The 21,949-nt window shown below is 54.3% G+C and overlaps 9 protein-coding genes across 9 annotated transcripts; 6 read left to right on the top strand and 3 right to left on the bottom strand.

Moving 5' to 3' along the window:
* Positions 1–414: 414 nt before the first annotated feature.
* Positions 415–1,034, top strand: CCM_04221 (uncharacterized protein; the record flags this gene model as incomplete). The annotated part of the gene is made up of 2 exons (XM_006669369.1): positions 415–607; positions 703–1,034. The coding sequence occupies 2 exons, from the start codon at positions 415–417 to the stop codon at positions 1,032–1,034; spliced, it is 525 nt and encodes a 174-aa protein (XP_006669432.1).
* Positions 1,035–2,037: 1,003 nt separating this feature from the next.
* On the top strand, positions 2,038–3,834 carry CCM_04220 (uncharacterized protein; the record flags this gene model as incomplete). Its single annotated transcript, XM_006669368.1, has 5 exons — positions 2,038–2,199; positions 2,246–2,579; positions 2,640–2,772; positions 2,837–3,697; positions 3,768–3,834. 5 exons carry the CDS (start codon positions 2,038–2,040, stop codon positions 3,832–3,834), a joined length of 1,557 nt encoding a protein of 518 aa, XP_006669431.1.
* Positions 3,835–4,441: 607 nt separating this feature from the next.
* Positions 4,442–4,796, bottom strand: CCM_04219 (uncharacterized protein; the record flags this gene model as incomplete). The annotated part of the gene is made up of 2 exons (XM_006669367.1): positions 4,442–4,752; positions 4,781–4,796. The coding sequence occupies 2 exons, from the start codon at positions 4,794–4,796 to the stop codon at positions 4,442–4,444; spliced, it is 327 nt and encodes a 108-aa protein (XP_006669430.1).
* Positions 4,797–6,035: 1,239 nt separating this feature from the next.
* On the top strand, positions 6,036–8,209 carry CCM_04218 (phosphoglycerate mutase; the record flags this gene model as incomplete). The annotated part of the gene is made up of 2 exons (XM_006669366.1): positions 6,036–6,070; positions 6,133–8,209. The coding sequence occupies 2 exons, from the start codon at positions 6,036–6,038 to the stop codon at positions 8,207–8,209; spliced, it is 2,112 nt and encodes a 703-aa protein (XP_006669429.1).
* Positions 8,210–8,816: 607 nt separating this feature from the next.
* CCM_04217 (peroxisomal hydratase-dehydrogenase-epimerase) lies at positions 8,817–12,162 on the bottom strand (the record flags this gene model as incomplete). Its single annotated transcript, XM_006669365.1, has 9 exons — positions 8,817–9,003; positions 9,064–9,168; positions 9,244–9,699; positions 9,770–9,924; positions 10,076–10,501; positions 10,552–11,351; positions 11,426–11,852; positions 11,902–11,955; positions 12,004–12,162. The coding sequence occupies 9 exons, from the start codon at positions 12,160–12,162 to the stop codon at positions 8,817–8,819; spliced, it is 2,769 nt and encodes a 922-aa protein (XP_006669428.1).
* Positions 12,163–13,366: 1,204 nt separating this feature from the next.
* Positions 13,367–14,355, top strand: CCM_04216 (Uridine/cytidine kinase, putative; the record flags this gene model as incomplete). The annotated part of the gene is made up of 2 exons (XM_006669364.1): positions 13,367–13,679; positions 13,760–14,355. The coding sequence occupies 2 exons, from the start codon at positions 13,367–13,369 to the stop codon at positions 14,353–14,355; spliced, it is 909 nt and encodes a 302-aa protein (XP_006669427.1).
* A 146-nt stretch (positions 14,356–14,501) lies between these two features.
* On the bottom strand, positions 14,502–15,806 carry CCM_04215 (uncharacterized protein; the record flags this gene model as incomplete). The annotated part of the gene is made up of 1 exon (XM_006669363.1): positions 14,502–15,806. The coding sequence occupies one exon, from the start codon at positions 15,804–15,806 to the stop codon at positions 14,502–14,504; it is 1,305 nt and encodes a 434-aa protein (XP_006669426.1).
* An 811-nt stretch (positions 15,807–16,617) lies between these two features.
* Positions 16,618–17,811, top strand: CCM_04214 (uncharacterized protein; the record flags this gene model as incomplete). Its single annotated transcript, XM_006669362.1, has 2 exons — positions 16,618–16,747; positions 16,823–17,811. The coding sequence occupies 2 exons, from the start codon at positions 16,618–16,620 to the stop codon at positions 17,809–17,811; spliced, it is 1,119 nt and encodes a 372-aa protein (XP_006669425.1).
* Positions 17,812–18,324: 513 nt separating this feature from the next.
* On the top strand, positions 18,325–21,463 carry CCM_04213 (cullin-2; the record flags this gene model as incomplete). The annotated part of the gene is made up of 6 exons (XM_006669361.1): positions 18,325–18,423; positions 18,581–19,011; positions 19,065–19,163; positions 19,203–19,279; positions 19,339–21,224; positions 21,275–21,463. 6 exons carry the CDS (start codon positions 18,325–18,327, stop codon positions 21,461–21,463), a joined length of 2,781 nt encoding a protein of 926 aa, XP_006669424.1.
* Positions 21,464–21,949: the final 486 nt, after the last annotated feature.

The following is a 21,949-nucleotide window of genomic DNA, read 5'->3' as shown; positions in this document are numbered from 1 at the left end:
CCTGTATAGTATTTGAGGAGGAAAGGAGCGTGGCGATTGGTGAGATGGCGTTGAGAAGTGTCGATGGATGGTGCTATGTGTTTAGGTAGTCTTGTAGGGGTGTGGAGGTCTCTGGCGACCTTGCTGGAGTGGACGTTGAAGCCAGCTTACAAATGTGCGGGGAGATGTTCAGCGGTCACTGTCCTGTCACTACACCATCAGTATGTCCGGATATCTGATTGAAATTTGGCAGCGGTCAATTACTACCAGAAATTGAATATATATCTGTGTGTATGTATTTTCAAGTGTCTGCTTTGGCTTCAGCTGAGTAGAGACAGGGCGCTCCATTTACTTTCACCAAGTCCAACCGGCGTACCCTATAGCAGACCGACTGCATGTGAAAGGCTACTTTATGCCGCGTTCGACTCTTTATCAATGAAATTCCAAGGTTCTTTAGAAGTTAATTCCATCATTTTAAAGCTCTGTGATCTGGCTGCCATTAAGGGAATGGGGCTACAGCAATTCGTGAGCACTGCTGAGAGCCTTGGTCTCGTTGGTGGTGATGTGAATACGGAGGCATTTGGGCACAATATCCGGTCGACGACGAAAGATGGCGGCAGCGTTCTCGGTACTTTTGTTTGAAACACACGGCCGTTTTGCCGATGTCTCGAGTACGAAAAGCCTAAAAAAGGCCTCTTGCTCCCCCAATTGACCATTCCACAGCTTCGCCGAGAAAGTTGTGCCAAAGCCTGTGCTGTCCGCGTCGAGATCCAATTTACCCCCAGGATTGGATCGGGCCTTCACTGCAGCAGCCCGGCCCGGCTCTGGGTCACCGAAAAGCTTTGCCAGCTTCCGAGTGGTTGCGCTGGGCTGAGCGTCTATATTTGAGCATCTTATGGTTGCTCTGGAATGTCCTCCGCATGCTGCCAAGAACTGCGACTGGGCGTCAGCTGTATGTCTGCATGATGCAAGTACTGGCACCTCTGTTGTCGCTTCAAACACGTCTCGCGCTGCAATCAGCCTTTGCTCACCGGGAGATGTCTCTTGGTGAATGAAAAGGCGGGAATGGTCAAGGTTATAACAGTTTTCGCCGACCGAGCGTGTCGGGGCAGACCACTATGTGGACAGCCGTCGAGCGCGCTGCAGCCTGCATGTGGCTTGATTGACTATGAAAGCTCTTCAAACGCTCTGGAACGGTCGACAAGTGATGATCACCTCGTGTGCCGTCCTGAGCGGCTGACGAGGCTGCTTGCTGGGCCTGCTGACAATCTCACGGCGAATTTCCACACGCAGCCTTGTTGCAGAGCTTGGCAATGCAATTTCACTGGATAGTGCAGCGGGTGCAAGGGGCTTGTCTCGGGAGCGGGAAAGAATCGCGTGCGTAGCCGCCTTGAATGTGAAGTGAACGAAGTACAGAGTAGTTACCCCATTACAGGTTACGGATACCGAGTATTCTGGCTCAATCGGCGTTTCGACATATTCATTCTTCTATTCCATTTTTTCCTCATTTGACTCCTTTACCTAGATGACCACCACTACCGCCTCCATGGCTTATATGGCCGAATTTCCGAGCCGCGTCTTCAGTACATGCCCCGTACCGCCACCAAGTCATCATGTCGTGTTGTGGGATGCCAATGTTTGGAGGGGGGCATGGGGGGCGATGCCACCTTCTCAGCTAAAAATACACTGTGCAGATAGATACTTACTGGGAGACCGAGACAAAGACAGCGCACTCTGCAGCAGATCATATCCACAGCGAGCCTTGTTGCTTTGCTAGCATTTGAACGAGCGAGCCAACCTCGGGAGCACTGCCAAGAAGGGACATGTTGGTCTCTTTGCTGAAGCCAATGATCAGCCCTCTGTATCCAATCTATTCTCCGCTCATCAGCCCAATTGTCAGCCTTAGCTGTCTCTAGTTTCGCTGTCGTTTGGTAGTGTGGCTATCGGTATCCGGGCAGTGTGCCTCGTGTGTAGCTGCGGCCAGGGGGCGGTGAATATTACATTGTATTTTTCATGTTTTTGTTATTCGTTGCTGCAGAGAGACATAGTGAACGAGACATGAGCATACGGCCCCCGTTTGTTTGCCTTGGGCTGGGCTGCACGGCGCGTGGCTCCGGAACGAACATGGGGACTTTATTGTCTTCTCAGGCCCGCCAACCTGCCTTTGGCTGCATGCATGCCAGAGAGAGGAGGGCTATTACATATACCTGGCAGGCCCGTGTTACTGGCACTCCTGGTTGAATTGTGTTTCCCTCCCCCAAAATAGAGTCTACTCGTTCGATTCCTGCAGAGATCCTTCGCACCAGACAGCGAGATGCTCGGAATGCTCCTCTCCGCGGTGGTGCTGTTGTTGGCCTCGGCGGTCCAACCAGTCGCTGCCAACCGATCGGAAGATATGCCCATTTGCGACTACTATGCCAGGAACAAGTACGGCGAAAACAACAAGACCACTCAGCTCAAGCTCATGGCGAGCATCGTCGCGCTGGCCTACGCGGGGGGCAACGGGCTGAATGCCAGCCACTCGGACAACACAGGCATTTTCGGATACGGCTCATTTCAGGAGAAACCCGTCCGTCTGGCTGGGTATTTTGATGGAACCAGTAGGAAAAAGCCCCGTCTTGTATCGAGTACTACAAAAGGATAGTAACACCCGTGTTTAGAGCAAACTGCCAACTTCAACGGCAATCCATCGGCGCTCAACTTCCTCGACGGCGGCGGCGTGAACCCCTTGACTGATTATCTCAATGGCAGTTCCTCCTTGATTCCCGACATTAAGCAAGGTACCAATCAATAGTATGCAACAAGACATTACATTGCAGCTGAGAGATTTGATATTGATATTGACATGTTTTTCTAGTACTCTTTTTACACATTGGTATGTTGCCTTTGGTCGCATCTATGGATGCAGCAAGGCCGAAGAGTTTCTCGACAAAAAATACAGAACTCTCACCCCAGCCTACGTTCACAAATACATGAACCTCCAGAAGCACGAGATTGGGTATTTCATTCACCAGCTCATCCTGGCTAGCTCGCATTTTGGCTTCGCTGCCCAAGACGCCGACACCCTCGAAACATTGATGAACAGCCGGTACAACCTCAAGTGCAAGGCCGCGGAAAACGGCACTCTCACCTCCATCTGCCTGAACAACAACTGCCCGCTCGCAGTCGATAAACCCGACTGCAAAGCCTATGACGACATTAAACAATACGCTGGGGAGAACACGGCCCCGCCAACACCCGGCGCCACGGGCACCTCGTCTGCCTCGCCGCCCAGCGACGGCGGAAAGTCTGACCTCGGTGGCGGTGCGATTGCAGGCATTGCCATTGGCGCGTTTGCCGGTCTCAGCCTCATCATCGGCACCCTCTGGTTCTTCTTCCGGAAGAGGCGCGGCGACAGCGACGCCGCGCAGCGCCCCGACAGCCTCGCCGTGTCGCAGACGACGGGCGGCTACCACAACCCGCCGGCCATGTACTCGCCGGCCATGACGACGCAGACCCCCTTTGAACAGGGTAGCCCGGTGACGACCTACGACCCGAGCCGCCAGAGCCAGTTTACCTTTTTCTCGCAAGGCCGCGACTCTCACGTAGCAGCCAGCAGCCCGCCGCCGCCGGGCTGGACCGAGATGGCGCCGCAGGAGCTCGACGCCGCGGAGCTGGGACCGAGCCGGCCCACGTCACCGGGACTAGGCGCCGTAAGCGGCTCGCAGACAAAGACGGGGTATAAGCCGGACTTGCATGAGGCGTTTGAGATGGAGAGTCCGCCCCCGCGGCTCGACGCACGGGACCAGACAGGGCCCCATGAGGGGGAGCAAAAGCCAGGGCACGGACGTTGAGAAAATGGACATTGACGTGTAGATAATTGGGGACTATTTTTGTGACATGACGTTTAATGGATGGAGCTGCGTATACCTAACACAATGGATTTTGCCCATTTTGCAGTTGATGCCTCGCATTCTTTTCTTGACAATTCATCACTTGTACGTACGACTGCCTACTTACACGACTACTTTTACCAGCGCTAATCTGCGAAGTACAAGTCTCAATGTGATTATATGACTTTTATTTGGACAAGAATATCAAAACTGGCTGCAAATGCAATAAGAGACGTAGCAAGTGATTCTAGCGCCCGAGTTTGGTTTTAAGGGAACTATGCTGTATTACATCAGTCCATCTGGTAACCCGAGGAGATGTATCAGATAGATGTCAGGCAAGACATGGTTCGGGAAGCAGGCAGCCCCCACCATGCTACCTGCTAATAATAGCAGACGATTCACAGTGAACTCTTTACCTTGCAGGAAATACGCCGTACTTGTCATGTCATTCTTTACTTTAGCTATGGGTAGTATCGTATCGTAGGGTGTGTACATTGCTTTGGGCACTAAAATTCAGTTTACTGCCACGATTTTACCAAGGAGCTGCACCGTTGACAAGTAGTGGTGTTGGTGCACCCGAGACCGAGCAATTAGCCGCAACGTGACGAGCGAGCACTTTCCGAAGAGCGCGTGAAGGTTTTGCCTCGATATAAAGTGACGGGCTCGCGCCTGGTGCTACCGCTGCTGGTCGCGTTTGCGTCGGCTGATGACGTCTTGTTTGGCACGGGTGACGACCTAGAGGTTGGAGGGTGAAGCTGCCGCGGCGGGACAGGGATAAGACGTATTTCTTTCTTCTTCTTGCTAGTTACGGCGCTCAAACTGTTTCCGCGTTGGAAACGTGCGAAGCATGGGCATATCAATGCGCAGCGGGTGGCGGCATGAATCACCATGCTGATGCAAGCTTAATTATAAATACGGAGTATCCGTACTATTTTCAGGGCTCATCTCGGTAGTTCTGTTTCGCACACGTATTCGGGTTGCCGGCGGCTATCTACCAGTAGCTAATCCAACAGCAAGTCGACGAGTCCACGTGTACGGAGTAATGACGACAGACCTCAGAGCCTAGAGGCGTCCGGGGCCTTTTTTTTTTTTTTTCCTCTCGTCACAAGGCAGCACTTTGTGTTTTCATCGTGTGTACTAATAGAGGGCCTGTTTGTAGCAAACCCAGGTTGAACTAATGGGCAAGTTAATACATGGAGAGAATGGAGCGACCCAGAGAAAAATCGATGGCGACAATGGACGAAACGAGAGGGGAGGGGAAAAAAGTACAAGCAAAACATGTGTCACATGCAATATTTCCAAGTGCTCTTGTTGGAGCGCTGAAAAATGCTTGACGGCCATGACTGGTGACAAGTCAAGCCACTATTATTTAGGAGCTAGCTACCTCAAGGCTTGAGTCTTGAGTCGCGAGTTACTCGCAACTAGCTTGCCATACATGCCATTAATTCCAAGCCATCACCAAAAGAGTCGCCGTCTCATAAATCTTTCCCTATGGTAGGTAGGTAGCCTCTGTCTCGTGGACCTCGACCAGCCCACATCTTGTCCCCTCGTCCCCTCGTCGCAGTCTTTTCCAGTTCCCAGTGCTTCCCCTCGTCTCGTGAAACCCTGCTTCCCTCGCACTCGTTTCCCCTCGTTTCCTGTTTCCTCCCATCCTCTCTATTGCCTAGTAGTCTCTGCCGCCATCCCGCGTCTCGCGTCTTCCATCGATCAACCTCGCCCGCCAGACGCCTTTTTAGCTTCGATCCTATCCCAACGCCGGCGTTTGCCTTCCAACTCCAATCCCCGACAGCCCGAAGCCCGAAGCCCACACATCACCTGCGCGCCACCATCCATCCCATCCATCCCAAGTCGGCACACATCTTGGGCTAGCAACTCCCCTCCCTCCCCTCCTCCTCCTTCATCACCTAGCTGCCATCGTCAAAGCTTGCGCACGCCCGCGCCGTTGGTTGCCGCAGGCACGCCTTTCAAAGCGTAGTGCTACCTTGTCCATTTTCAAAAACCGCGTGGCTCGCTGGGCGGCCTTTGTTTGCTTGCCACTTTGGCTACGTGAAGCTGCGGCCGTCTTGCGCCGCTAGTTCTTTGAGCTAGCCGCCAGCCGATTTATATATATACCCGCTTGCCTACAACACTTTGGACAAGTCAAGTTTGCTGGAAACTTGACGCTGTCGCTTCCGGCGCAAAATCATGGTCGCGCCACCCTCACACATCTTTGTCGTCCGGTTCGTGCTGCTCTCGCCTACCAGGCTCCCCGCGCCGCATTTCACTAATTCAAACTCCGCAGACATGGAAACCGCCTAGACGCCGCCGATAAGAAATGGCACCTCACATCTCCGACTCCCTACGATCCTCCCCTGACCTACTCTGGCCTGCAGCAGGCTCGACAAGTCGGCAACTACATCAGCGGCATCCTCGAGCAGGTCAAGCTCGAACACGAAGCTAAGAATGAAGGCAACCCCGGTTTCAAACGCAGACGCTTTAGAGTCGTTATTCACACCTCACCTTTCCTGCGATGTGTCCAGACCTCCGTCGGCATTAGCTCCGGCCTTGCCCAGCTTCCTGCCGAATCGATATACAACCCCTCCGACATCATCGTCCCACCCCATGCCGCCAAGGGCCAGACCAACAAGCTCAAGACTGCTGTGCTTCGCATAGACTCCTTCCTCGGCGAGTGGCTGTCGCCCGAGTATTTCGAAATGATCACCCCGCCTCCTGGGCCTGCCCTCATGCTGGGTGGCGCCAAAGCCGAGCTCCTGCGGCGCGAGGACTACAGCTACTACAGCTTTGCCGAGCCGCCTCCGCCGCCTCAACCTACACAGAAGTTGTGGCAGTCTCCAAAACTACGGCCCGTCGATGCGCCTCAATCTCCTGCCGATGAATCTCCTGCCGATAACAATGGTAGCCCCATCCTCGGCGCCGCGTCGTTGGCAGCCGCGTTGCCTGGCACACCAGGCCCCAAGAAGGGCTACGTCCCCCCAAGACCCAGTCCCCCGGTCCCCGGCGCGGGCAGCATACCCGAAGGAATCGTGGCCCACGCTAGAGACACTTGCGTCAGTGTAGACTTCCAATGGGACTCTATGCGCGAGCCGCTCGACTTTGGCGATGGCGGCCAGCTGGGCGAGGAGTGGATTTCCATGCACAAGCGTTTTAGAAAAGGACTGCGGAAAATTGTCAATTGGTACGCCAGCACAGATAATGCTGCCGAGATGGTCACGACGATGAATTCCGACGGAGACGACCACACCCTCGACGCTACCGACGATGAAGAAATCGAGACTGTCTTGATTCTGGTATCACACGGCGCGGGCTGCAATGCTCTCATGGGTGCCATCACTCACCAGCCCGTGCTCATGGATGTCAGCATCGCCTCCGTTACCATGGCCCAACGCCGGGCCCACGTCAACTACCAACGACTTCGCAGCGAGCTGGCCAAGCAGCCCGAGGTCCAGCCCCTTGTCGCAGTCGACGATCTCTACGAGATTAGAACATCCGCTACCACCGAACATTTGCAGTCTACAGTATCTACGCCCAGCTCCGTGAGATCTGTCTCGGCAAATAATGCCTGGAATCCTCACGCCCGCGGGCGCACGTCATCCTTTAGCAACAGCAGCGGCGCTGTCATTAGCCCATTTACCTACAACAGTGACGCTTTTGCCATTTCTGAGACTCCCGCGACTGGCGGTAACCCTCTCACTGCCAGTGCCGCGGCCGAGAAGATGGCTCGCCGAGAGTCGTCGCAGAAGTCCATCCGAAGTGCCTTCAACGGCGCTGGCAATATCATCGCCGCGCGCAGCAAGAGCACCAGAAGCAACAGCAGCTCCAGCCTGAACAACGAAGTCAAACTCGGGCGCCCGCCAAGCTCCAACAGCAATACCGCCACCGGTCTTTGGGCACCGGCCCGGTCCTCTCTCCGTCTCATGGACGACAACGTGGACGAGGACTCGGACCCCTTTGACACAGTCCTGCCCAACTTTGGCAGTTTCAGCGCCACATCGACGCCGCCAGGCGAGGAGCAGAAGAAGAAGACAATGCCGCCAACCTTTGGATCCGATTTCCCGTCCTCCACCAGCTACAGCACCTCGTCGGGCGGTCCCGTCCAGGCGCCGTTTGGCCGTTTTGGCGCTGTCGACTCGACCGCGTCCTCGGTGGCGGGCACGCCCATGTTTGCCGGCCCAATCAAGCTGCAGACGAACCTGGACAAAGATGACGTGATTCTGCCGCCCGAGGAGGTCATTGCCACGCCCCTCGGCGGCGGCTTCGGCGGGCTCTGGGGTCGCCCGACTCCGCCGAGCGATGCCGACAAGTTTCGCGACATGAGCCACACCAAGCGACGCTGGACAGTTAACGAACGCCCCCTCTAAAACTTGTATGGCTCTTTATATTATACCCCTAACTCTACTCCGATTTCTTCGCACAACACGGGTCACCAATACTCGGCTAGCTTTGCACCTTTTTTTATATATCTGTTTTAATATTCATATGCGCTGGCGTATCTTGGGAGTCTTGTCACTTTTTTGTTTAGAAAATGGGCACTGGCAAAATTGCAAAATGAGGTTTTTGATGCCACGCTAGCCGTGACCAATATGGTGGTTAGCGAGCAGGTAACAGGTACATGGCGAGTAGCCATTTAACGAGCGATATGAAAAGCGCATAAATTTGTAATGATATTCATACCTGCCTCAACACGTAATGGCCCTCTCTTTGTGAAGTATTGCATGTCAAGATGTTGCCTTGCTGGTGGTCCCATGCTACGGTGCAAAAGATGCTAGATGTGAAGAATAAATGGAAAAAAGATAACTCGTTACTAGCTCCTAAGCGAAATCATACATGACCAGACAAATGAAATCAGTTTCTCCGATTTTATAATACACCAGAAGGCGACTTGGTCCTTGTCCCTCCTTCTGATATCAGTTGCGATCCAACCATGACATCATAAATTGTTTTTGTTTTCTGCTGTATTTCTTTTCTTTAAATCTTGCTCTTGTCGGCAGAGACGAGCTCGGCAGCGGCGCCGGCAATAGAAGGCTTGCCAGTCTCCTTGACCTTGGAGGTGAAGATGACCTTGTTGCCCTCCTTCCACATCTCGGTGATGATGGTCTGGCCGGGGTCAACGGTGCCGGCGAAGCGGACCTTGATGTTCTTGATGGGGCCGAACCTGCAACGTCACGTTAGCGTACTTGTACGGAGCTTGAGGGGTTAGTCACAGCCGACGTACTTGTCGTAGATGGCCTTGCCGGCGATTCCGAAAGAGCAGAGGCCGTGCAGGATGGGCTTCTTGAAGCCGCCCATCTTGGCAAAGGCGGGGTCCACGTGAAGAGGGCTGATGCAGGGTTAGCAACGGTTCGCAAAAAGAAAGCGTTGTGCAGAGTTGCTTCTCTTTTTCAAAAAGACGTACTTGTAGTCGCCGCTGAGGCGGTAGATGGCGGCCTGGTCCGGGTGGACGTACTCCTCGTGGACGTGGTCCGGGGCGCGCTTGGGGGGCACGTTGGCGGCCGTGGCGGCGCCGCGGTCCGCGGGCTGCTTCTGTCCGTCGAAGCCGCCGGCGCCGCGGAGGAAGACGGTCATTTCGTTGTAAAAGACCTCCTCGCCCGTCTCGGCAAGGGTGGTGGTGATGGCCGTCTTGACGACGGCGGCCTTGCCCTTGTCGACGGCCTCGAGCAGGCGGCCCCTGCTCACGAGGTTGGCACTCGTGGGCAAGGGGAACTTGCGCACCTCGAGGTACTGCTCGCCGTGCAACAGCGTCATCGGGTTGAAGTTGGGCACAATCTTGTCAAAGGAGAAGCCGACGTCGGCCGTCATGGCGGGGATGACGCCGTACGTGGGCAGCAGCTGGAAGTTTTCTGCGCCCTCGCTATACGCGCGCACGGTTGGGTTAGCAGATTGGCACGAGTAGGTGGGCGTGCGCGGTACGGGAAGCTTACAAGACGTAGTCGAGCTCAGTGGCCTTGGCGCCGACACCAATGTTGTACAGCAGAGTGTCGCGCTCCTCGTATGTGAAGGGGGTGGGAGCGCCCTCAGTCTTGAGAGCCTCGTCAATGGCAGCGAGGTACTCGTTGGCGGGAGCGGCGCTGGCAGCCTGTTGCTCGCACAAAAAACACATTAGCATACGATCCAAACGGTATGCATATTACATGCGCGAGTTGAAATGGTGATGATAAAATACATGTTGTGTTCATTCTAATTCGTATATGGTTCTACATCAAGGAAAGGTAGGGTCAAACTCATACCTTGCTGCTGCCGGCCTTGTTCTCCAGGTTGCCCATGATCTTGCCAAACGAGTCGGTGGTTCGCTCGGGGTTCTCGGCGCGGCCGTCCTCAAAGTCGGTAATGGCCTTCCAGTTCTTGACCACCTCCTCAGGTGTCAGAGGCACGTCGACGGGGAAGCCGTGGCCGCCGGCCTGCTGCCAGCGGGTCTTGCCGGCCCAGCCGCTGCCGACCTCGTAGAGGCCGCCGGTGGGGTCGGGGCAGACGTCGCTGCAGAGGGCGAGGATGAGAGGCGCAATGTAGTCGGGCTTGAAGGACTCGAGCATCTCGGGGGTGAAGACAGCCTTGGTCATGGCGGTGCCGGCGTTGGGGGCAATGGTGTTGACGTTGATGTTGTACTTGGCACCTTCGATGGCAAGAGCACGGGAGAAGCCGAGGATACCGCATTTCTGTCGATTGTTAGTTTATGATGCGCGCGACTGTTTAGATGGGTACATACGGCAGCGGAGTAGTTGGCCTGGCCAAAGTTGCCATAGATACCACTAGTGGAGGTGGTGTTGATGACACGGCCGTACTTCTGCTTAAGAAAGTGAGGCCAAGCGGCCTTGGTGACCTTGTAGGTACCACGAAGGTGAACGTTGAAGACGGGGTTCCAGAGGCTGTCATCCATGTTGGTGAAGGCCTTGTCGCGAAGGATACCAGCGTTGTTGACAACAACGTCAATGCGGCCAAAGGCATCAATGGCAGCCTGGACGACAACATCGCCGTCTTCGGCAGAAGCCTTGACACCAACAGCCTTGCCGCCGGCCTTCTTGATCTCGTTGACAACATCGTCAGGGTTGACGAGATCGTTGATAACGAGCGAGGCACCAGCCTTGGCAAAGGCGAGGGCGTAGGCACGGCCAATACCGGCGCCGGCACCGGTGATGAGAACGACCTTGCCGGTGTAGTCAATCTTTTCGCCCTGCTCGCTGGGGGGCAGCTGGGCGGAGCGCTCGGAGAGCTCGATGAAGTTGTTGGGCTCCGCGGGGAAGGTGGAGTTGCTGGAGAAGTCGACGACCTTGTCCCAGTTCTTGATGATGGCGCTGGCCGTGTAGGAGGCGTCGGGCTTGAGGAGCAGACCCTCGGCGCGCTGCCAGCGGAGCTTGGCAGCGAAACCGCCACCGACCTCGTAGATGCCGCCCGTGTCACCGGTGTTGCTCTTGTGGGTGAGGACACCGACGACGGGGACGACGAACTCGGGCTTGAGCGCCTCGAGCAGCTCGGGGGGGAAGACGGTGCTGGTCAGACGTGACGCGGCTACGCTCGGTTAGCGGGTTGCTCGATGGAGGGCGAAGAAGAGAAACTAGCGACTTGGAGGAAATTGTGCGTACCAATGGGGGCAATGACGTTGCAGAGAATGTTGTACTTGAAGCCCTCCTTGGCAAGGGTCTCGGTGAAGCCGACAAGGGCGAGCTTGGCGGCTGAGTAGTTGGTCTGGCCAAAGTTGCCGTAGAGGCCGGCGGCCGAGGCAGTGTTGATGACGCGACCGTACTTTTGCTTGCGGAAATGGGGCCAGGCGGCGCGGGCGACCTTGTAGGCGCCGTAGACGTGGACGCGCATGATGAGGTCCCAGTCCTGGTCCTTGAGGTTCTTAAAGCTGGTGTCGCGGAGGATGCCGGCATTGTTGATGACGACGTCGACACGGCCAAAGGACTGGATGGCCGTGTCAATGATCTTGTCGCCAAACTCGACCGAGTCGTAGTTGGAGACGGCCTTGCCGCCGGCGGCCTTGATCTCATCGACGACGACGTCGGCAGCCTGGAAACAAGATGGGAGATTAGTCTTTGCTTTTTTGTCGGGTTGTCACCGGCGGCAATGGGCCAGGGTTCATTCCCGAGATACCCGGGTAGTGCGGGCGCGGCTGCGAACCGGGCCGGGGGGTCGGGAAAGCAGTCGGGAAAGCACGTACCTTGGCCGAGTTGCCTTCACCGGTGAAGGAGCCGCCGAGGTCATTGACGACGACGCTGGCACCGCGCGAGGCGTAAAAGAGGGCGTAGGCCTTGCCGAGGCCACCACCAGCGCCGGTCACGACGACGACCTGGCCGTCGTATCGCAGCTGCTCAGACATGATGCAATGTGGGTTGATGTGAGGAGAGGGGAGAAGGATAGAAGAAGAGCCAACTTGTCAATCTCGAGGGGATCAGTCAAGATGGACCACAAGAGATAAGCGGGATGATAGGAAGTGAGAGGGGTATCAGAGATGGAAAATAGGGAAGTGGAAGAGGGAAAAAGAAGAGGTTCGGCGATTGGGAAAGATGAAATAGCCAGCCGGGGGTCTTCTTAAAGCAAACGAGGTGAATGGGAAGCTCTGGGTGTACGAGGGCCGACTGCGACAAGCAGCAGGCCAAAAGCCTCGGTTCACAAGCTGCGGGTACCGAGGGGCCTTGGGGCCTTAGTAGCCTGTGGGGCGCGCCATTAGCACCATTCCGCTTCGGGGGCGGGCTTTGAGCTTCACATGCTAGGACGCCTGGCCATGATGACCTGCAGATGAGATGTGCACGCGGCCAGAGTCCTTTTGACGCTTTAATTATTAATAATAAAAGTACAATAAACGCAGAGGATGAAATTTAAAAAATCTCATCGGCTGCGTAGTGTCCGTCCCTCTCCATATCCTCTGACCCCAGCCAATCCAGCTCCGCCCCAGAAAACTCCCGGGCCAATGAGCCGGGCTACATCATCAGCATCGGCTGCCGGAGCGCTGCTAGTTTGTACTACCGAATTAGCTCCAGGTGCTATTATAAGGCGTATAGTAGCCTGTAGGCAGGCTACCAGCTGCACAAGGTCCTGCCTTTACATGTGTCTCCTATGTAGCCTGCCCTTTGTCCACACACCACCCGACCGGAGAATAGCAAGCATGCACCTTGTCCGTAAATTTCGCCGTCCTTTCTATTACTCTGTCTTCATACTCCGTTCCGAGAAGCATCTTGACACATCCCCGTTCCTAGCCGGAGACCTCCATCGTCATCATTGCCCGCCGTCGCCGTTCTAGTTACTTCCCCAGATCCCAGCTTCTCAGGTTTCAAAGTCAGAAAAAAAGAAACGAAAGCCCATCGCTCTCCACAAAGATTCCGTTTCCCTTCCACGTCTCTGCCGCACACCCATCGCCCACCGTTTACCCCACAACCCCGGGCCCGGCTACCAAGTCGCCTATATCCAACCACCACACCCACGACCCACCACATCATCACCCCCACACATGGCTGTCGTAGCCCCGGACCAATCTTGTCAACCCCAACCCTTTATTTTTGCGCGCAAAGCCAATATAGCCCGCAATGCCGACTGCCTTTGTCGATGACAAGGCTCCCATCTGCGTGCCATTTATCCTCGAGCATCTCGCCGCGCACCGAGCCCGTCACGCCAAAGCCGATGCCGCTGCCACCACCCCGCCTCTGGTCGTCGGCCTCAACGGCATCCAGGGCGCCGGCAAGACCACGCTTGTTGCCGCCTTGACGGCCGCGCTCGTCCAAAGCTCCGTGCACGCCATCGTCTGCAGCATCGACGACTTTTACCTCACCCACGACGACCAGACTGCGCTCGCGGCGCTGCACCCCGACAATGCCCTGGTCCAGCACCGCGGCGAGCCAGGTACGCCGGACCAGTATACCGCAACACATGCCCGCCATGCGCTCACCATCCAAACGTTGCCCGCTAAATGAAATCAATAGGCACCCATGACGTAGCCCTCGCGACGCAAGTCTTTGCAGACCTCATCCGGGGCCAGCCCACCAAGCTGCCTCTCTACGACAAGGCCGCTTTCCACGGCCGGGGCGACCGCCTCCCCGAATCCGCCTGGCTGCCCGTCAACCAACCCGGCCAGCCCCCCATCGACGTCCTGATGCTTGAGGGCTGGTCCGTTGGCTTTCGGCCCGTCTCCGACGACGAGGTCCAACGCCGCTGGAAGGCGCCCAGCCGCACGCTCCAGTCACACCAGCTCGAGCACCTCATATTCGTCAACCACCACCTACGTGCCTACGATGCCCTGACCAATCTATTCCATGTCTTCATTCAAATTGACGCCGAGGACACCCAATACGTATACACCTGGCGGGCGGAGCAAGAGGACCATCTCCGACTCATTAAAGGTGATCCCGATGCCGGCATGACCAACCAACAAATCATCCAGTTTGTCGACGGTTATTTCCCCGCCTATGAGTTATATACCGATGGCGTTCGATCCGGCATATTTTCTCATCGCCCGGGCTGCCAGCTTCGCATGATAGTAGGGCCTGATAGATGTGTCAAGCAGGTGGTACGCATATAATAGTGCTACTTCAGAATGCTCTTCTCCATTACATGTATACGTTTAGCAAATCCGCCCCTCCCTTATTCGGCAGCAGAGTCATCATATCCTCATAAATCGTAGCTCATAACTCGTAGCACAGCCAGCAAATTGTGTATATGGCTCCCTCATCCACGACGACCTCCTCCAACCACCTTCATACCATCCTCGCGCATTTTCTGAAGCTTCTCGTCAATCTTATCAGACCGCCGCCTGACTTCTGCTTCGCGCGCAGCAGCCTCGAGCTCAAAACTGTCTACAATGCGCCGTTTAGACTGCCGAGCCGCCGTCAGTTTCCACATTATACCTGTGAATTGTTCCGAGAGCCAGTTCCCCGCCGATTCCCACTCGTCCACCGACATGTCGCCAAAGAATCTTTGCTGTTCGACGCTTCCCATGTGTCGCATTTGCGCCAGCCTCTGGTTCCCATCACCACTATGCCCGTCCGAGTTGCCTGACGCGCTCGCCGTCGCCGGGTCGAAATCAAATGGTTGTTCAAGAAGCTCTTGGTACTCCATTGTGTTCAGTGCCTGGTCGTCGTAGTCTAAGCTTTTGCGGCGTCTTTTTCTGTCTCCAAACTGCTTGACTGGAGAGCGCGAAGGAGAGTAATGCACCCTGTTTCGCATTGGCAGCTGTTTACCCCGTGGTGTTGTTTGAACGTCTTCGTTGTCGTGGGTTGGTTGTGGCCCGTCGTCGCTATCAGTAAAAGCCGGCGACAGGGCATCGAATCTCGCTCGACTTTGCGTCCTACCCCGTATCTCTTCTTCCGGTTGTGGTATTGGCATCACTGGTTCGCGTTTGCGGGAAGTTCTTGGTTGGGCGGGTTGGGCGGGTTGATGAGTACGGTGATGGTGATGATGCCTATGGCTGTTTCGTACTGGGCTCCCAGGGTATCTCGGGTTGGGATGCGTTATGCCAGCTGCCGAAAACCCATCCTTCATGTCGGCAAAGTCATTGTGCTGCGGCTCGGTGACAGTCATGCGAAAATCACTTCCAACCGTCAAGGTCGGTAAGCTCTGGGTGCCACCGTGAGCAAGTCGCGGTGGCTTCTTCGATTCTGGTTTGTAAGGTGCCTTGGACACATATTTGACCGGAACCCTTCTACTGGGTTCGCTTGTGGGCGAAGAGAGACCCGACCTCATGAAGCCCTCGGAGAGCTCAGATCCAGTGAAGAGGTGGTGCAAGGGTCCGGAGCGGCGATCAACACCCTGAACTGAAGGCGGACGAACGTTCTCGTCAAACACATCGTCCTGCACTTTCCCATATTGGTTGTTGGGCTGAATTATGTTGAGACTCTCGAGGTTCTCGGTAAATGCCGTATCTGGACTCTGGTCGCCGCGCCGATGTTTCTGCGGTGAGCCTGGTAGTCGGTTGCCAGTTTGTTCCACAAAGGCCTTCATTCGGTTCCGCTCTGTCACAGATGGCGGCGGCATCTCGGGGTCCTCGGTGGAAGCTTCGATCAGGTAGGAATTGAGAATGAGCTCAGAGAGCGGATTGCGTGCAGGAAAGTAGTCTCATTGAGCAGGTGGGCGTTCGAAAGACGCTGGTGTCGACGCTTTGCAGTGGCGGGCGTATTGTTGAGCATGCAGGTGCCAACTTAGCTGCAAACGCGCCAAAGAATTAGTTAGCCTGGGAACTGGGAAGCGTGTCGAGCTGTGTTGGCGCGTCATCAGGTGACGGAGGCTGCTGAAATGAATCTGCAAACAGCTAGTACAGCTAACTAGTACCTGTAGCTGCCCAGCAAATGTCCGACGGTTTTTTAGCGGAGTCACAGGCTCATTTTCGGAAACAAATCCAAACAATAATAATATACCGAGTACAGCAGATTACGGACCTACTGTTCATACCTACCTACCTAGGTAATAGTTTGTGACCCAGTCACGCATGGGAAAGTACTCAGTCCCTTTCGCCTAACTACCTATCCGCATAGGCATCCGGCATCCTTGCAAGCTCCTTCCAGCAAGCCGCAATTGCCTGCCGTCTCCAGCGCCGGGCAAAGACGTCACCAGACTTACTCCTGCGCTGCTGCCAGCGCCTGACCACCAACGTGGGCAGTTCCTTGCTGGGCCATTCGCAGGAATCACCGCAGGCCTTGGTTTTGGTTTCTTTCCAATCATATTCGCTCGCTTAGTACTGTTCATAGAGGACCATGCTTCCCTCGCGGGGCTCTCTTCCTTGCGCATAACTGCTCGTGCTCCAAGTTGCACCTCCGTTGCCTCCGACGGAGTGCGCGCACGCAACGCAATGACCCCAGACTCTGATACGCGCCCGGGGGTGCCCAAGAGCTCTTCCGGAAGCGCAGTTCCGTCCAATTCGACATCAAACACAGCTCACCAGACCCCTCCAAGGCTGCGGCCGCCAAGATCGCTTCCGCGTAAGTGTCTGCCCACCTTGGCTGCCCAAGTACCTCATCTGGACCGTGTTGAACTGTCAGGCTGACTTGACTTAGCATGGATCGATTCGTACAAGGAGGAACATGACGATGCAGCCAGCGGGAAGCCTCCGGAGCTCAGCATCCCCCCCCGCGCCGTTGCACCCCAACCCAATTCAGTGCCACAAGAACCACTGCGACGAGTTTCCAGGGACGGATTCATAGACATCGAGGACCCGACACTTGGCCCAGCACAAAAGGTACGGGCCCGTATACCGCACTTTTTGCGCTATGGCAGGGCCTCTATGCGAGGCCGCAAATGGGACCATTTGCGGTCGGCAGAACCCGTCATTGTTGCTGGTCACCACCCATCGCCTTGGCGGCCCCAAGCAACATGGCACGACTTTATCGCATCCTCTAAATGGGGTCGACCACAGAATGAGAGATCGCAAGTGGTGGCTCCAGAATACTTGAATGACTTGTATCCAAACTTCAATCGTCAGACGACGCTGGATTTGGACATGAGCCGCCCGCGACAAACCCGGCGGAGACGAGCACTGGGAGGCTGGAAACGACTGTGGTTGATGGCGCTCAACCATTCGCTATCTCCTCTAGTATTCCGACTGATCGTCATCATCACCTCGATTATCGCCTTGGGAATTGCCGCTCGCATATATCGGCTAGAGGTGGTGGGGGGCAGGACGGGTGGTGCCGAGAGCACACAATCCCTTTTTGCTGTTGCGGTCGACACAGTAGCGATCCCATACTCGGCCTACATGATACGGGACGAATACACGGGAAAACCTCTAGGTTTGCGACCAGCCGTGGATAAAATGTCTCTCATCTTGCTTGACCTCTTCTTCATCATATTCAAATCCGCCAGCACAGCGCTCGCCTTTGAGGCGCTGTTGTATCACAACGTCAGCCTGGAGCCGATACGGAAGCTGGCAGATGGACTGGCGGCCCTTATGCTTATTGGGTTGCTTGCATGGACCATGAATTTGTCGGTGAACGTTTTTCGTGTAATAGAAAAACTCGGCGGCCGGGAAGACGACGGCCATGTATAATACATTGGGGAGTCTGAGTGTGTGCGATTGGCGTTGGCGGATCAAGCGGTTGGTTTGGAATATACAATTGATAGCGACTTTGGTATCGAATGGGACCGTTTTTGTCCTTTGTTATTTGTCTATGTAGTAATTAACTATAATCTAGCACATGGAGCATGATGGCATCTTGCACGTCGAGAATAACATGGTCGTTGCAGGTACACCCACTGTAGCTACATTTTTGGAACCCCACTGTACCTTGCTTGGTATGAGGTACGCGTGAGGCCTATTTCTAACAGGGCACTAGAACACGTTTTCTGTTCAACATGTAATTTTCCCCTATCACAACGCTTTCAACATATCTAACACGACTTATAAAAAGCATAAAGGGGTTTTTTTTTATACATAATAGCAGCCTAATAGCGTTGTGACAGGGGGAAAATTATCTATTAAAAAAAAGACCTACAGTGGGTTTAGTCAACTACCAGTAGCCGCTGCTACAAAGCGGTGAGAGGCAGCAAAACGGCTAGCTCAATGGTCCCAACGCACCCTGGCAGTGAGCGAAACCCGCAACCCGGAGTCACTGAACCCCCCGCGACTGCCTTGAACTCGCGGAAGCTAGCTGGCTGCCTGGTGCTTGAGCTGCCTAATAATCCTTGACCCGTACCTGTTGCCATCTCGTCACTTCCGACTTCATTCTTGCCGCCCATCTGAATCATCACCAACTTTTTCGTGCCTTGTCCTCCATTTTACGTTTCGAACGGCCGCTAACGGGCGAGTTAGTCTGTAGCTGACTCCCATCCATAGCCCATCTCTCTACGGATATATTTTCTTCCTCCCAGTCTCTGGCGCATCGGCAAAGTGCGAGCTGGTCTCCTGCCTGGTCCAGCTTGTTGTCGCGTTTGCGCCGCCACCTACCCGTCGCTACAGTCATCTGTTCTTGACACGACCGCTCCCCGAGTACACGGCAACCCGTCGATACCAGCCTCCCGAGTCACTTTCCGCCTGCACCGACTTTCTGTGCCCCGATTTCGCCATTTCTCCGCTGCCTCTCGAGCGAACGGCCACCCACTATACCGTCGTTGCCATCCACCCCTCGCCATTTGACAAGACCCCGCCAACAACCAACGCATCCTCATCACCATTGTCCATCATGGCGCCTGGCACAGCTGCACCGAGCCCGATGCCCTCTATCCCCAATAGAGAGGATATAGAGGCGACGTACGTCGCCACCCCGAGACTGCTACACATTTCCGTTGCTGACTCTTCCCCAGTTGGCGGTACCTCGTGCTTGGTGTGAACCGTGTCATGAACGATCTCCATCAAGGTATTGATATGCAGCTGTACATGGGTGTCTACACGTGGGTTCTTGAGTATGTTTGATGTCGTGGACTTGTCGCTAATTCACTCAGGGCCGTTCACAACTTTTGTACCTCGCAAAAGGCTGTTGGCCTTGGCGGTCCAGCTATGCATTCGAACCACCGCGGCGGTACGTAACACCCTTTGTGCTGTATTGCCAATACACGCTCCTGCTAACAGCTATACCAGCTCATCTACTCGGTGAAGAGTTATACCACAAGCTCATCGCCTACCTTAAGGCTCATCTCGAGGATCTCCACGAACAGTCGAAATCACATACCGAGGAGGCGCTACTGGCCTATTACATCAGAGAATGGGGCCGTTACACTATTGCTGGCAAGTATATCCATCACTTGTTCCGCTATCTCAATCGCCATTGGGTCAAACGCGAAATCGATGAGGGCAAGAAAAGCATCTACGATGTCTACACCCTACACCTCGTCGAGTGGCGCAAAGTCCTATTTGCCATGGTCTCTGAAAAGGTCATGGACGCTGTGCTCAAGCTTGTCGAGAAGCAGCGAAACGGAGAGACGATTGAACATGGCCAGATCAAGCAGGTGGTGGACTCGTTTGTGTCCTTAGGACTTGACGAAGCCGATCCTTCCAAATCCACCCTCGATGTGTACAGATTTCATTTCGAAAAGCCCTTTCTAGACGCTACCAACGCATTTTACCAAGCCGAATCGAAGCAATTTGTCGCCGAGAACAGCGTTGTGGAATACATGAAGAAGGCAGAGGCGCGCTTGGCAGAGGAAGAGGAGCGCGTTAGCATGTACCTGCACCAGGATATTGCTGTCCCCCTCAAGAAGGCTTGTAACCAAGCTTTGATTGCTGATCATGCCGATCTATTACGTGATGAATTTCAAGTGCTCCAGGACAACGATCGCGAAGAAGACATGGCTCGCATGTACAACCTTCTCGCCCGTATTCCCAACGGTCTTGATCCTCTGCGAGTCAAGTTCGAGAACCATGTGCGCAGGGCTGGACTGGCTGCGGTGCAAAAGATTCAATCATCCGACGGCGATAAACTTGAACCCAAGGTCTACGTCGATGCCCTGCTTGAAATACACACCAAGTATCAGGCATTAGTCAAAAACGCCTTCAACGACGAGCCAGAATTTACTAGGTCACTTGACAATGCCTGTCGAGAATTCGTTAACCGGAACGAAGTCTGCAAAACGGGATCCAACAAGTCTCCGGAGCTTCTCGCAAAGTACACCGATGTACTCTTACGCAAGAGCAACACCAGTCTGGAAGATGCTGATCTGGAGCGTACACTTACGCAGCTGATGACTGTTTTCAAATATATCGAAGACAAAGATGTCTTTCAAAAGTTCTACGCTCGCATGTTGGCAAGGCGTCTCGTCCATGCCAACTCGTCTTCAGATGATGCTGAGACCAGCATGATCAGCAAATTAAAGGAAGCTTGCGGCTTCGAGTATACGAACAAGCTACAGCGCATGTTCCAGGACATGCAAATCTCCAAGGATCTGAACCGAGACTTCCGCGAGCATCTCACTGGAATTGAGAGCCAAAAGACGATTGATTCGACATTCTCAATCCTAGGCACCGGGTTTTGGCCGCTGCAAGCCCCTAGCACACACTTTCAGCCTCCTGCGGAAATTGGCAACGAAATCGAAAAGTTTTCTCGCTTTTACAAGCACAAGCATGATGGCAGGAAGCTGACATGGCTTTGGAATCTTTGCAAGGGTGAGATCAAGACGGGGTATTGCAAGAACAGCAAAACGCCATTTACCTTCCAGGTCTCAGTCTATCAAATGGCTATCCTGCTTCTGTTCAACGAGCATGATTCCTACCTCTATGAGGATTTGCTGACCACAACGTCACTGAGCGCCGAGGTGCTTGACCAAGCTCTCGCTGTCATTCTCAAGGCCAAGGTTCTACTCGTTGCTGGTGGCGAGAAGCCCGGTCCTGGCAAGACATTCAATCTCAACTATGACTTCAAGAGCAAGAAGATTCGTGTGAATTTGAACTTGGGAGGTACCAAGGAGGCCAAGCAGGAAGAGGCTGAGACCAACAAGACTATTGAGGAAGACAGAAAGCTTCTGCTACAGGTAAAAGCACATTTATCTTCATGGTGCTACGTGTTGCTAACGATTAGTAGTCTGCTATTGTGCGAATCATGAAGGCCCGTAAAAAGATGAAGCACTCACAGCTGGTGAGTGAAACCATCAACCAGATTCGCACACGCTTCGTGCCCAAAATTGGAGACATCAAGAAATGCATAGAGATTCTGCTAGACAAGGAGTATCTCGAGCGTCTAGAGGACGATGAGCTTGGGTATCTTGCATAAATGATGTTCTTATGAATGGTAGTTTATTTTTTGACTGGTCGAGGCAATCTGCATATAGAATGACTTTTGGGACAAATGCAGTACCACCACCCACGTCAGATACATCGGTGGCTGGTCCCTCGCTCGCGCCACTTGCCCGATCTGGAGGGAGACACTGGCTGCGGGAGGGCATTTATCATCAAATGACGAGAACAGGGGGGGCATGATGGGGAGGCAGAGAGGAGAAGGGAACAAACAAACAGGTGCACGCACTATTTTTTCTATTTATCTCTTTTTTTCGGGTATGGAATGAGTAAAGACGGGATCATAGGATTAAGCTGAGCGTGCATTTGCAAAGCGAGAGAAAACAGTCTAGAAACCTAAATTCTTGCTCATTGATCATGATAAACTGAAAAAGCACACAGGCAGTGCTAATTAGAATAAGGTCACATAGGAGGAATTGAGACTCGTCAATATCAGTAAATATGACTAGAGAGATGAAGTGTT

Source organism: Cordyceps militaris (assembly GCF_000225605.1).
Source record: "Cordyceps militaris CM01 unplaced genomic scaffold CCM_S00003, whole genome shotgun sequence".
Taxonomy (NCBI): domain Eukaryota; kingdom Fungi; phylum Ascomycota; class Sordariomycetes; order Hypocreales; family Cordycipitaceae; genus Cordyceps; species Cordyceps militaris.
Note: the sequence above shows the minus strand (reverse complement) of the source record. Positions and strands in the feature narration are given on the sequence as shown.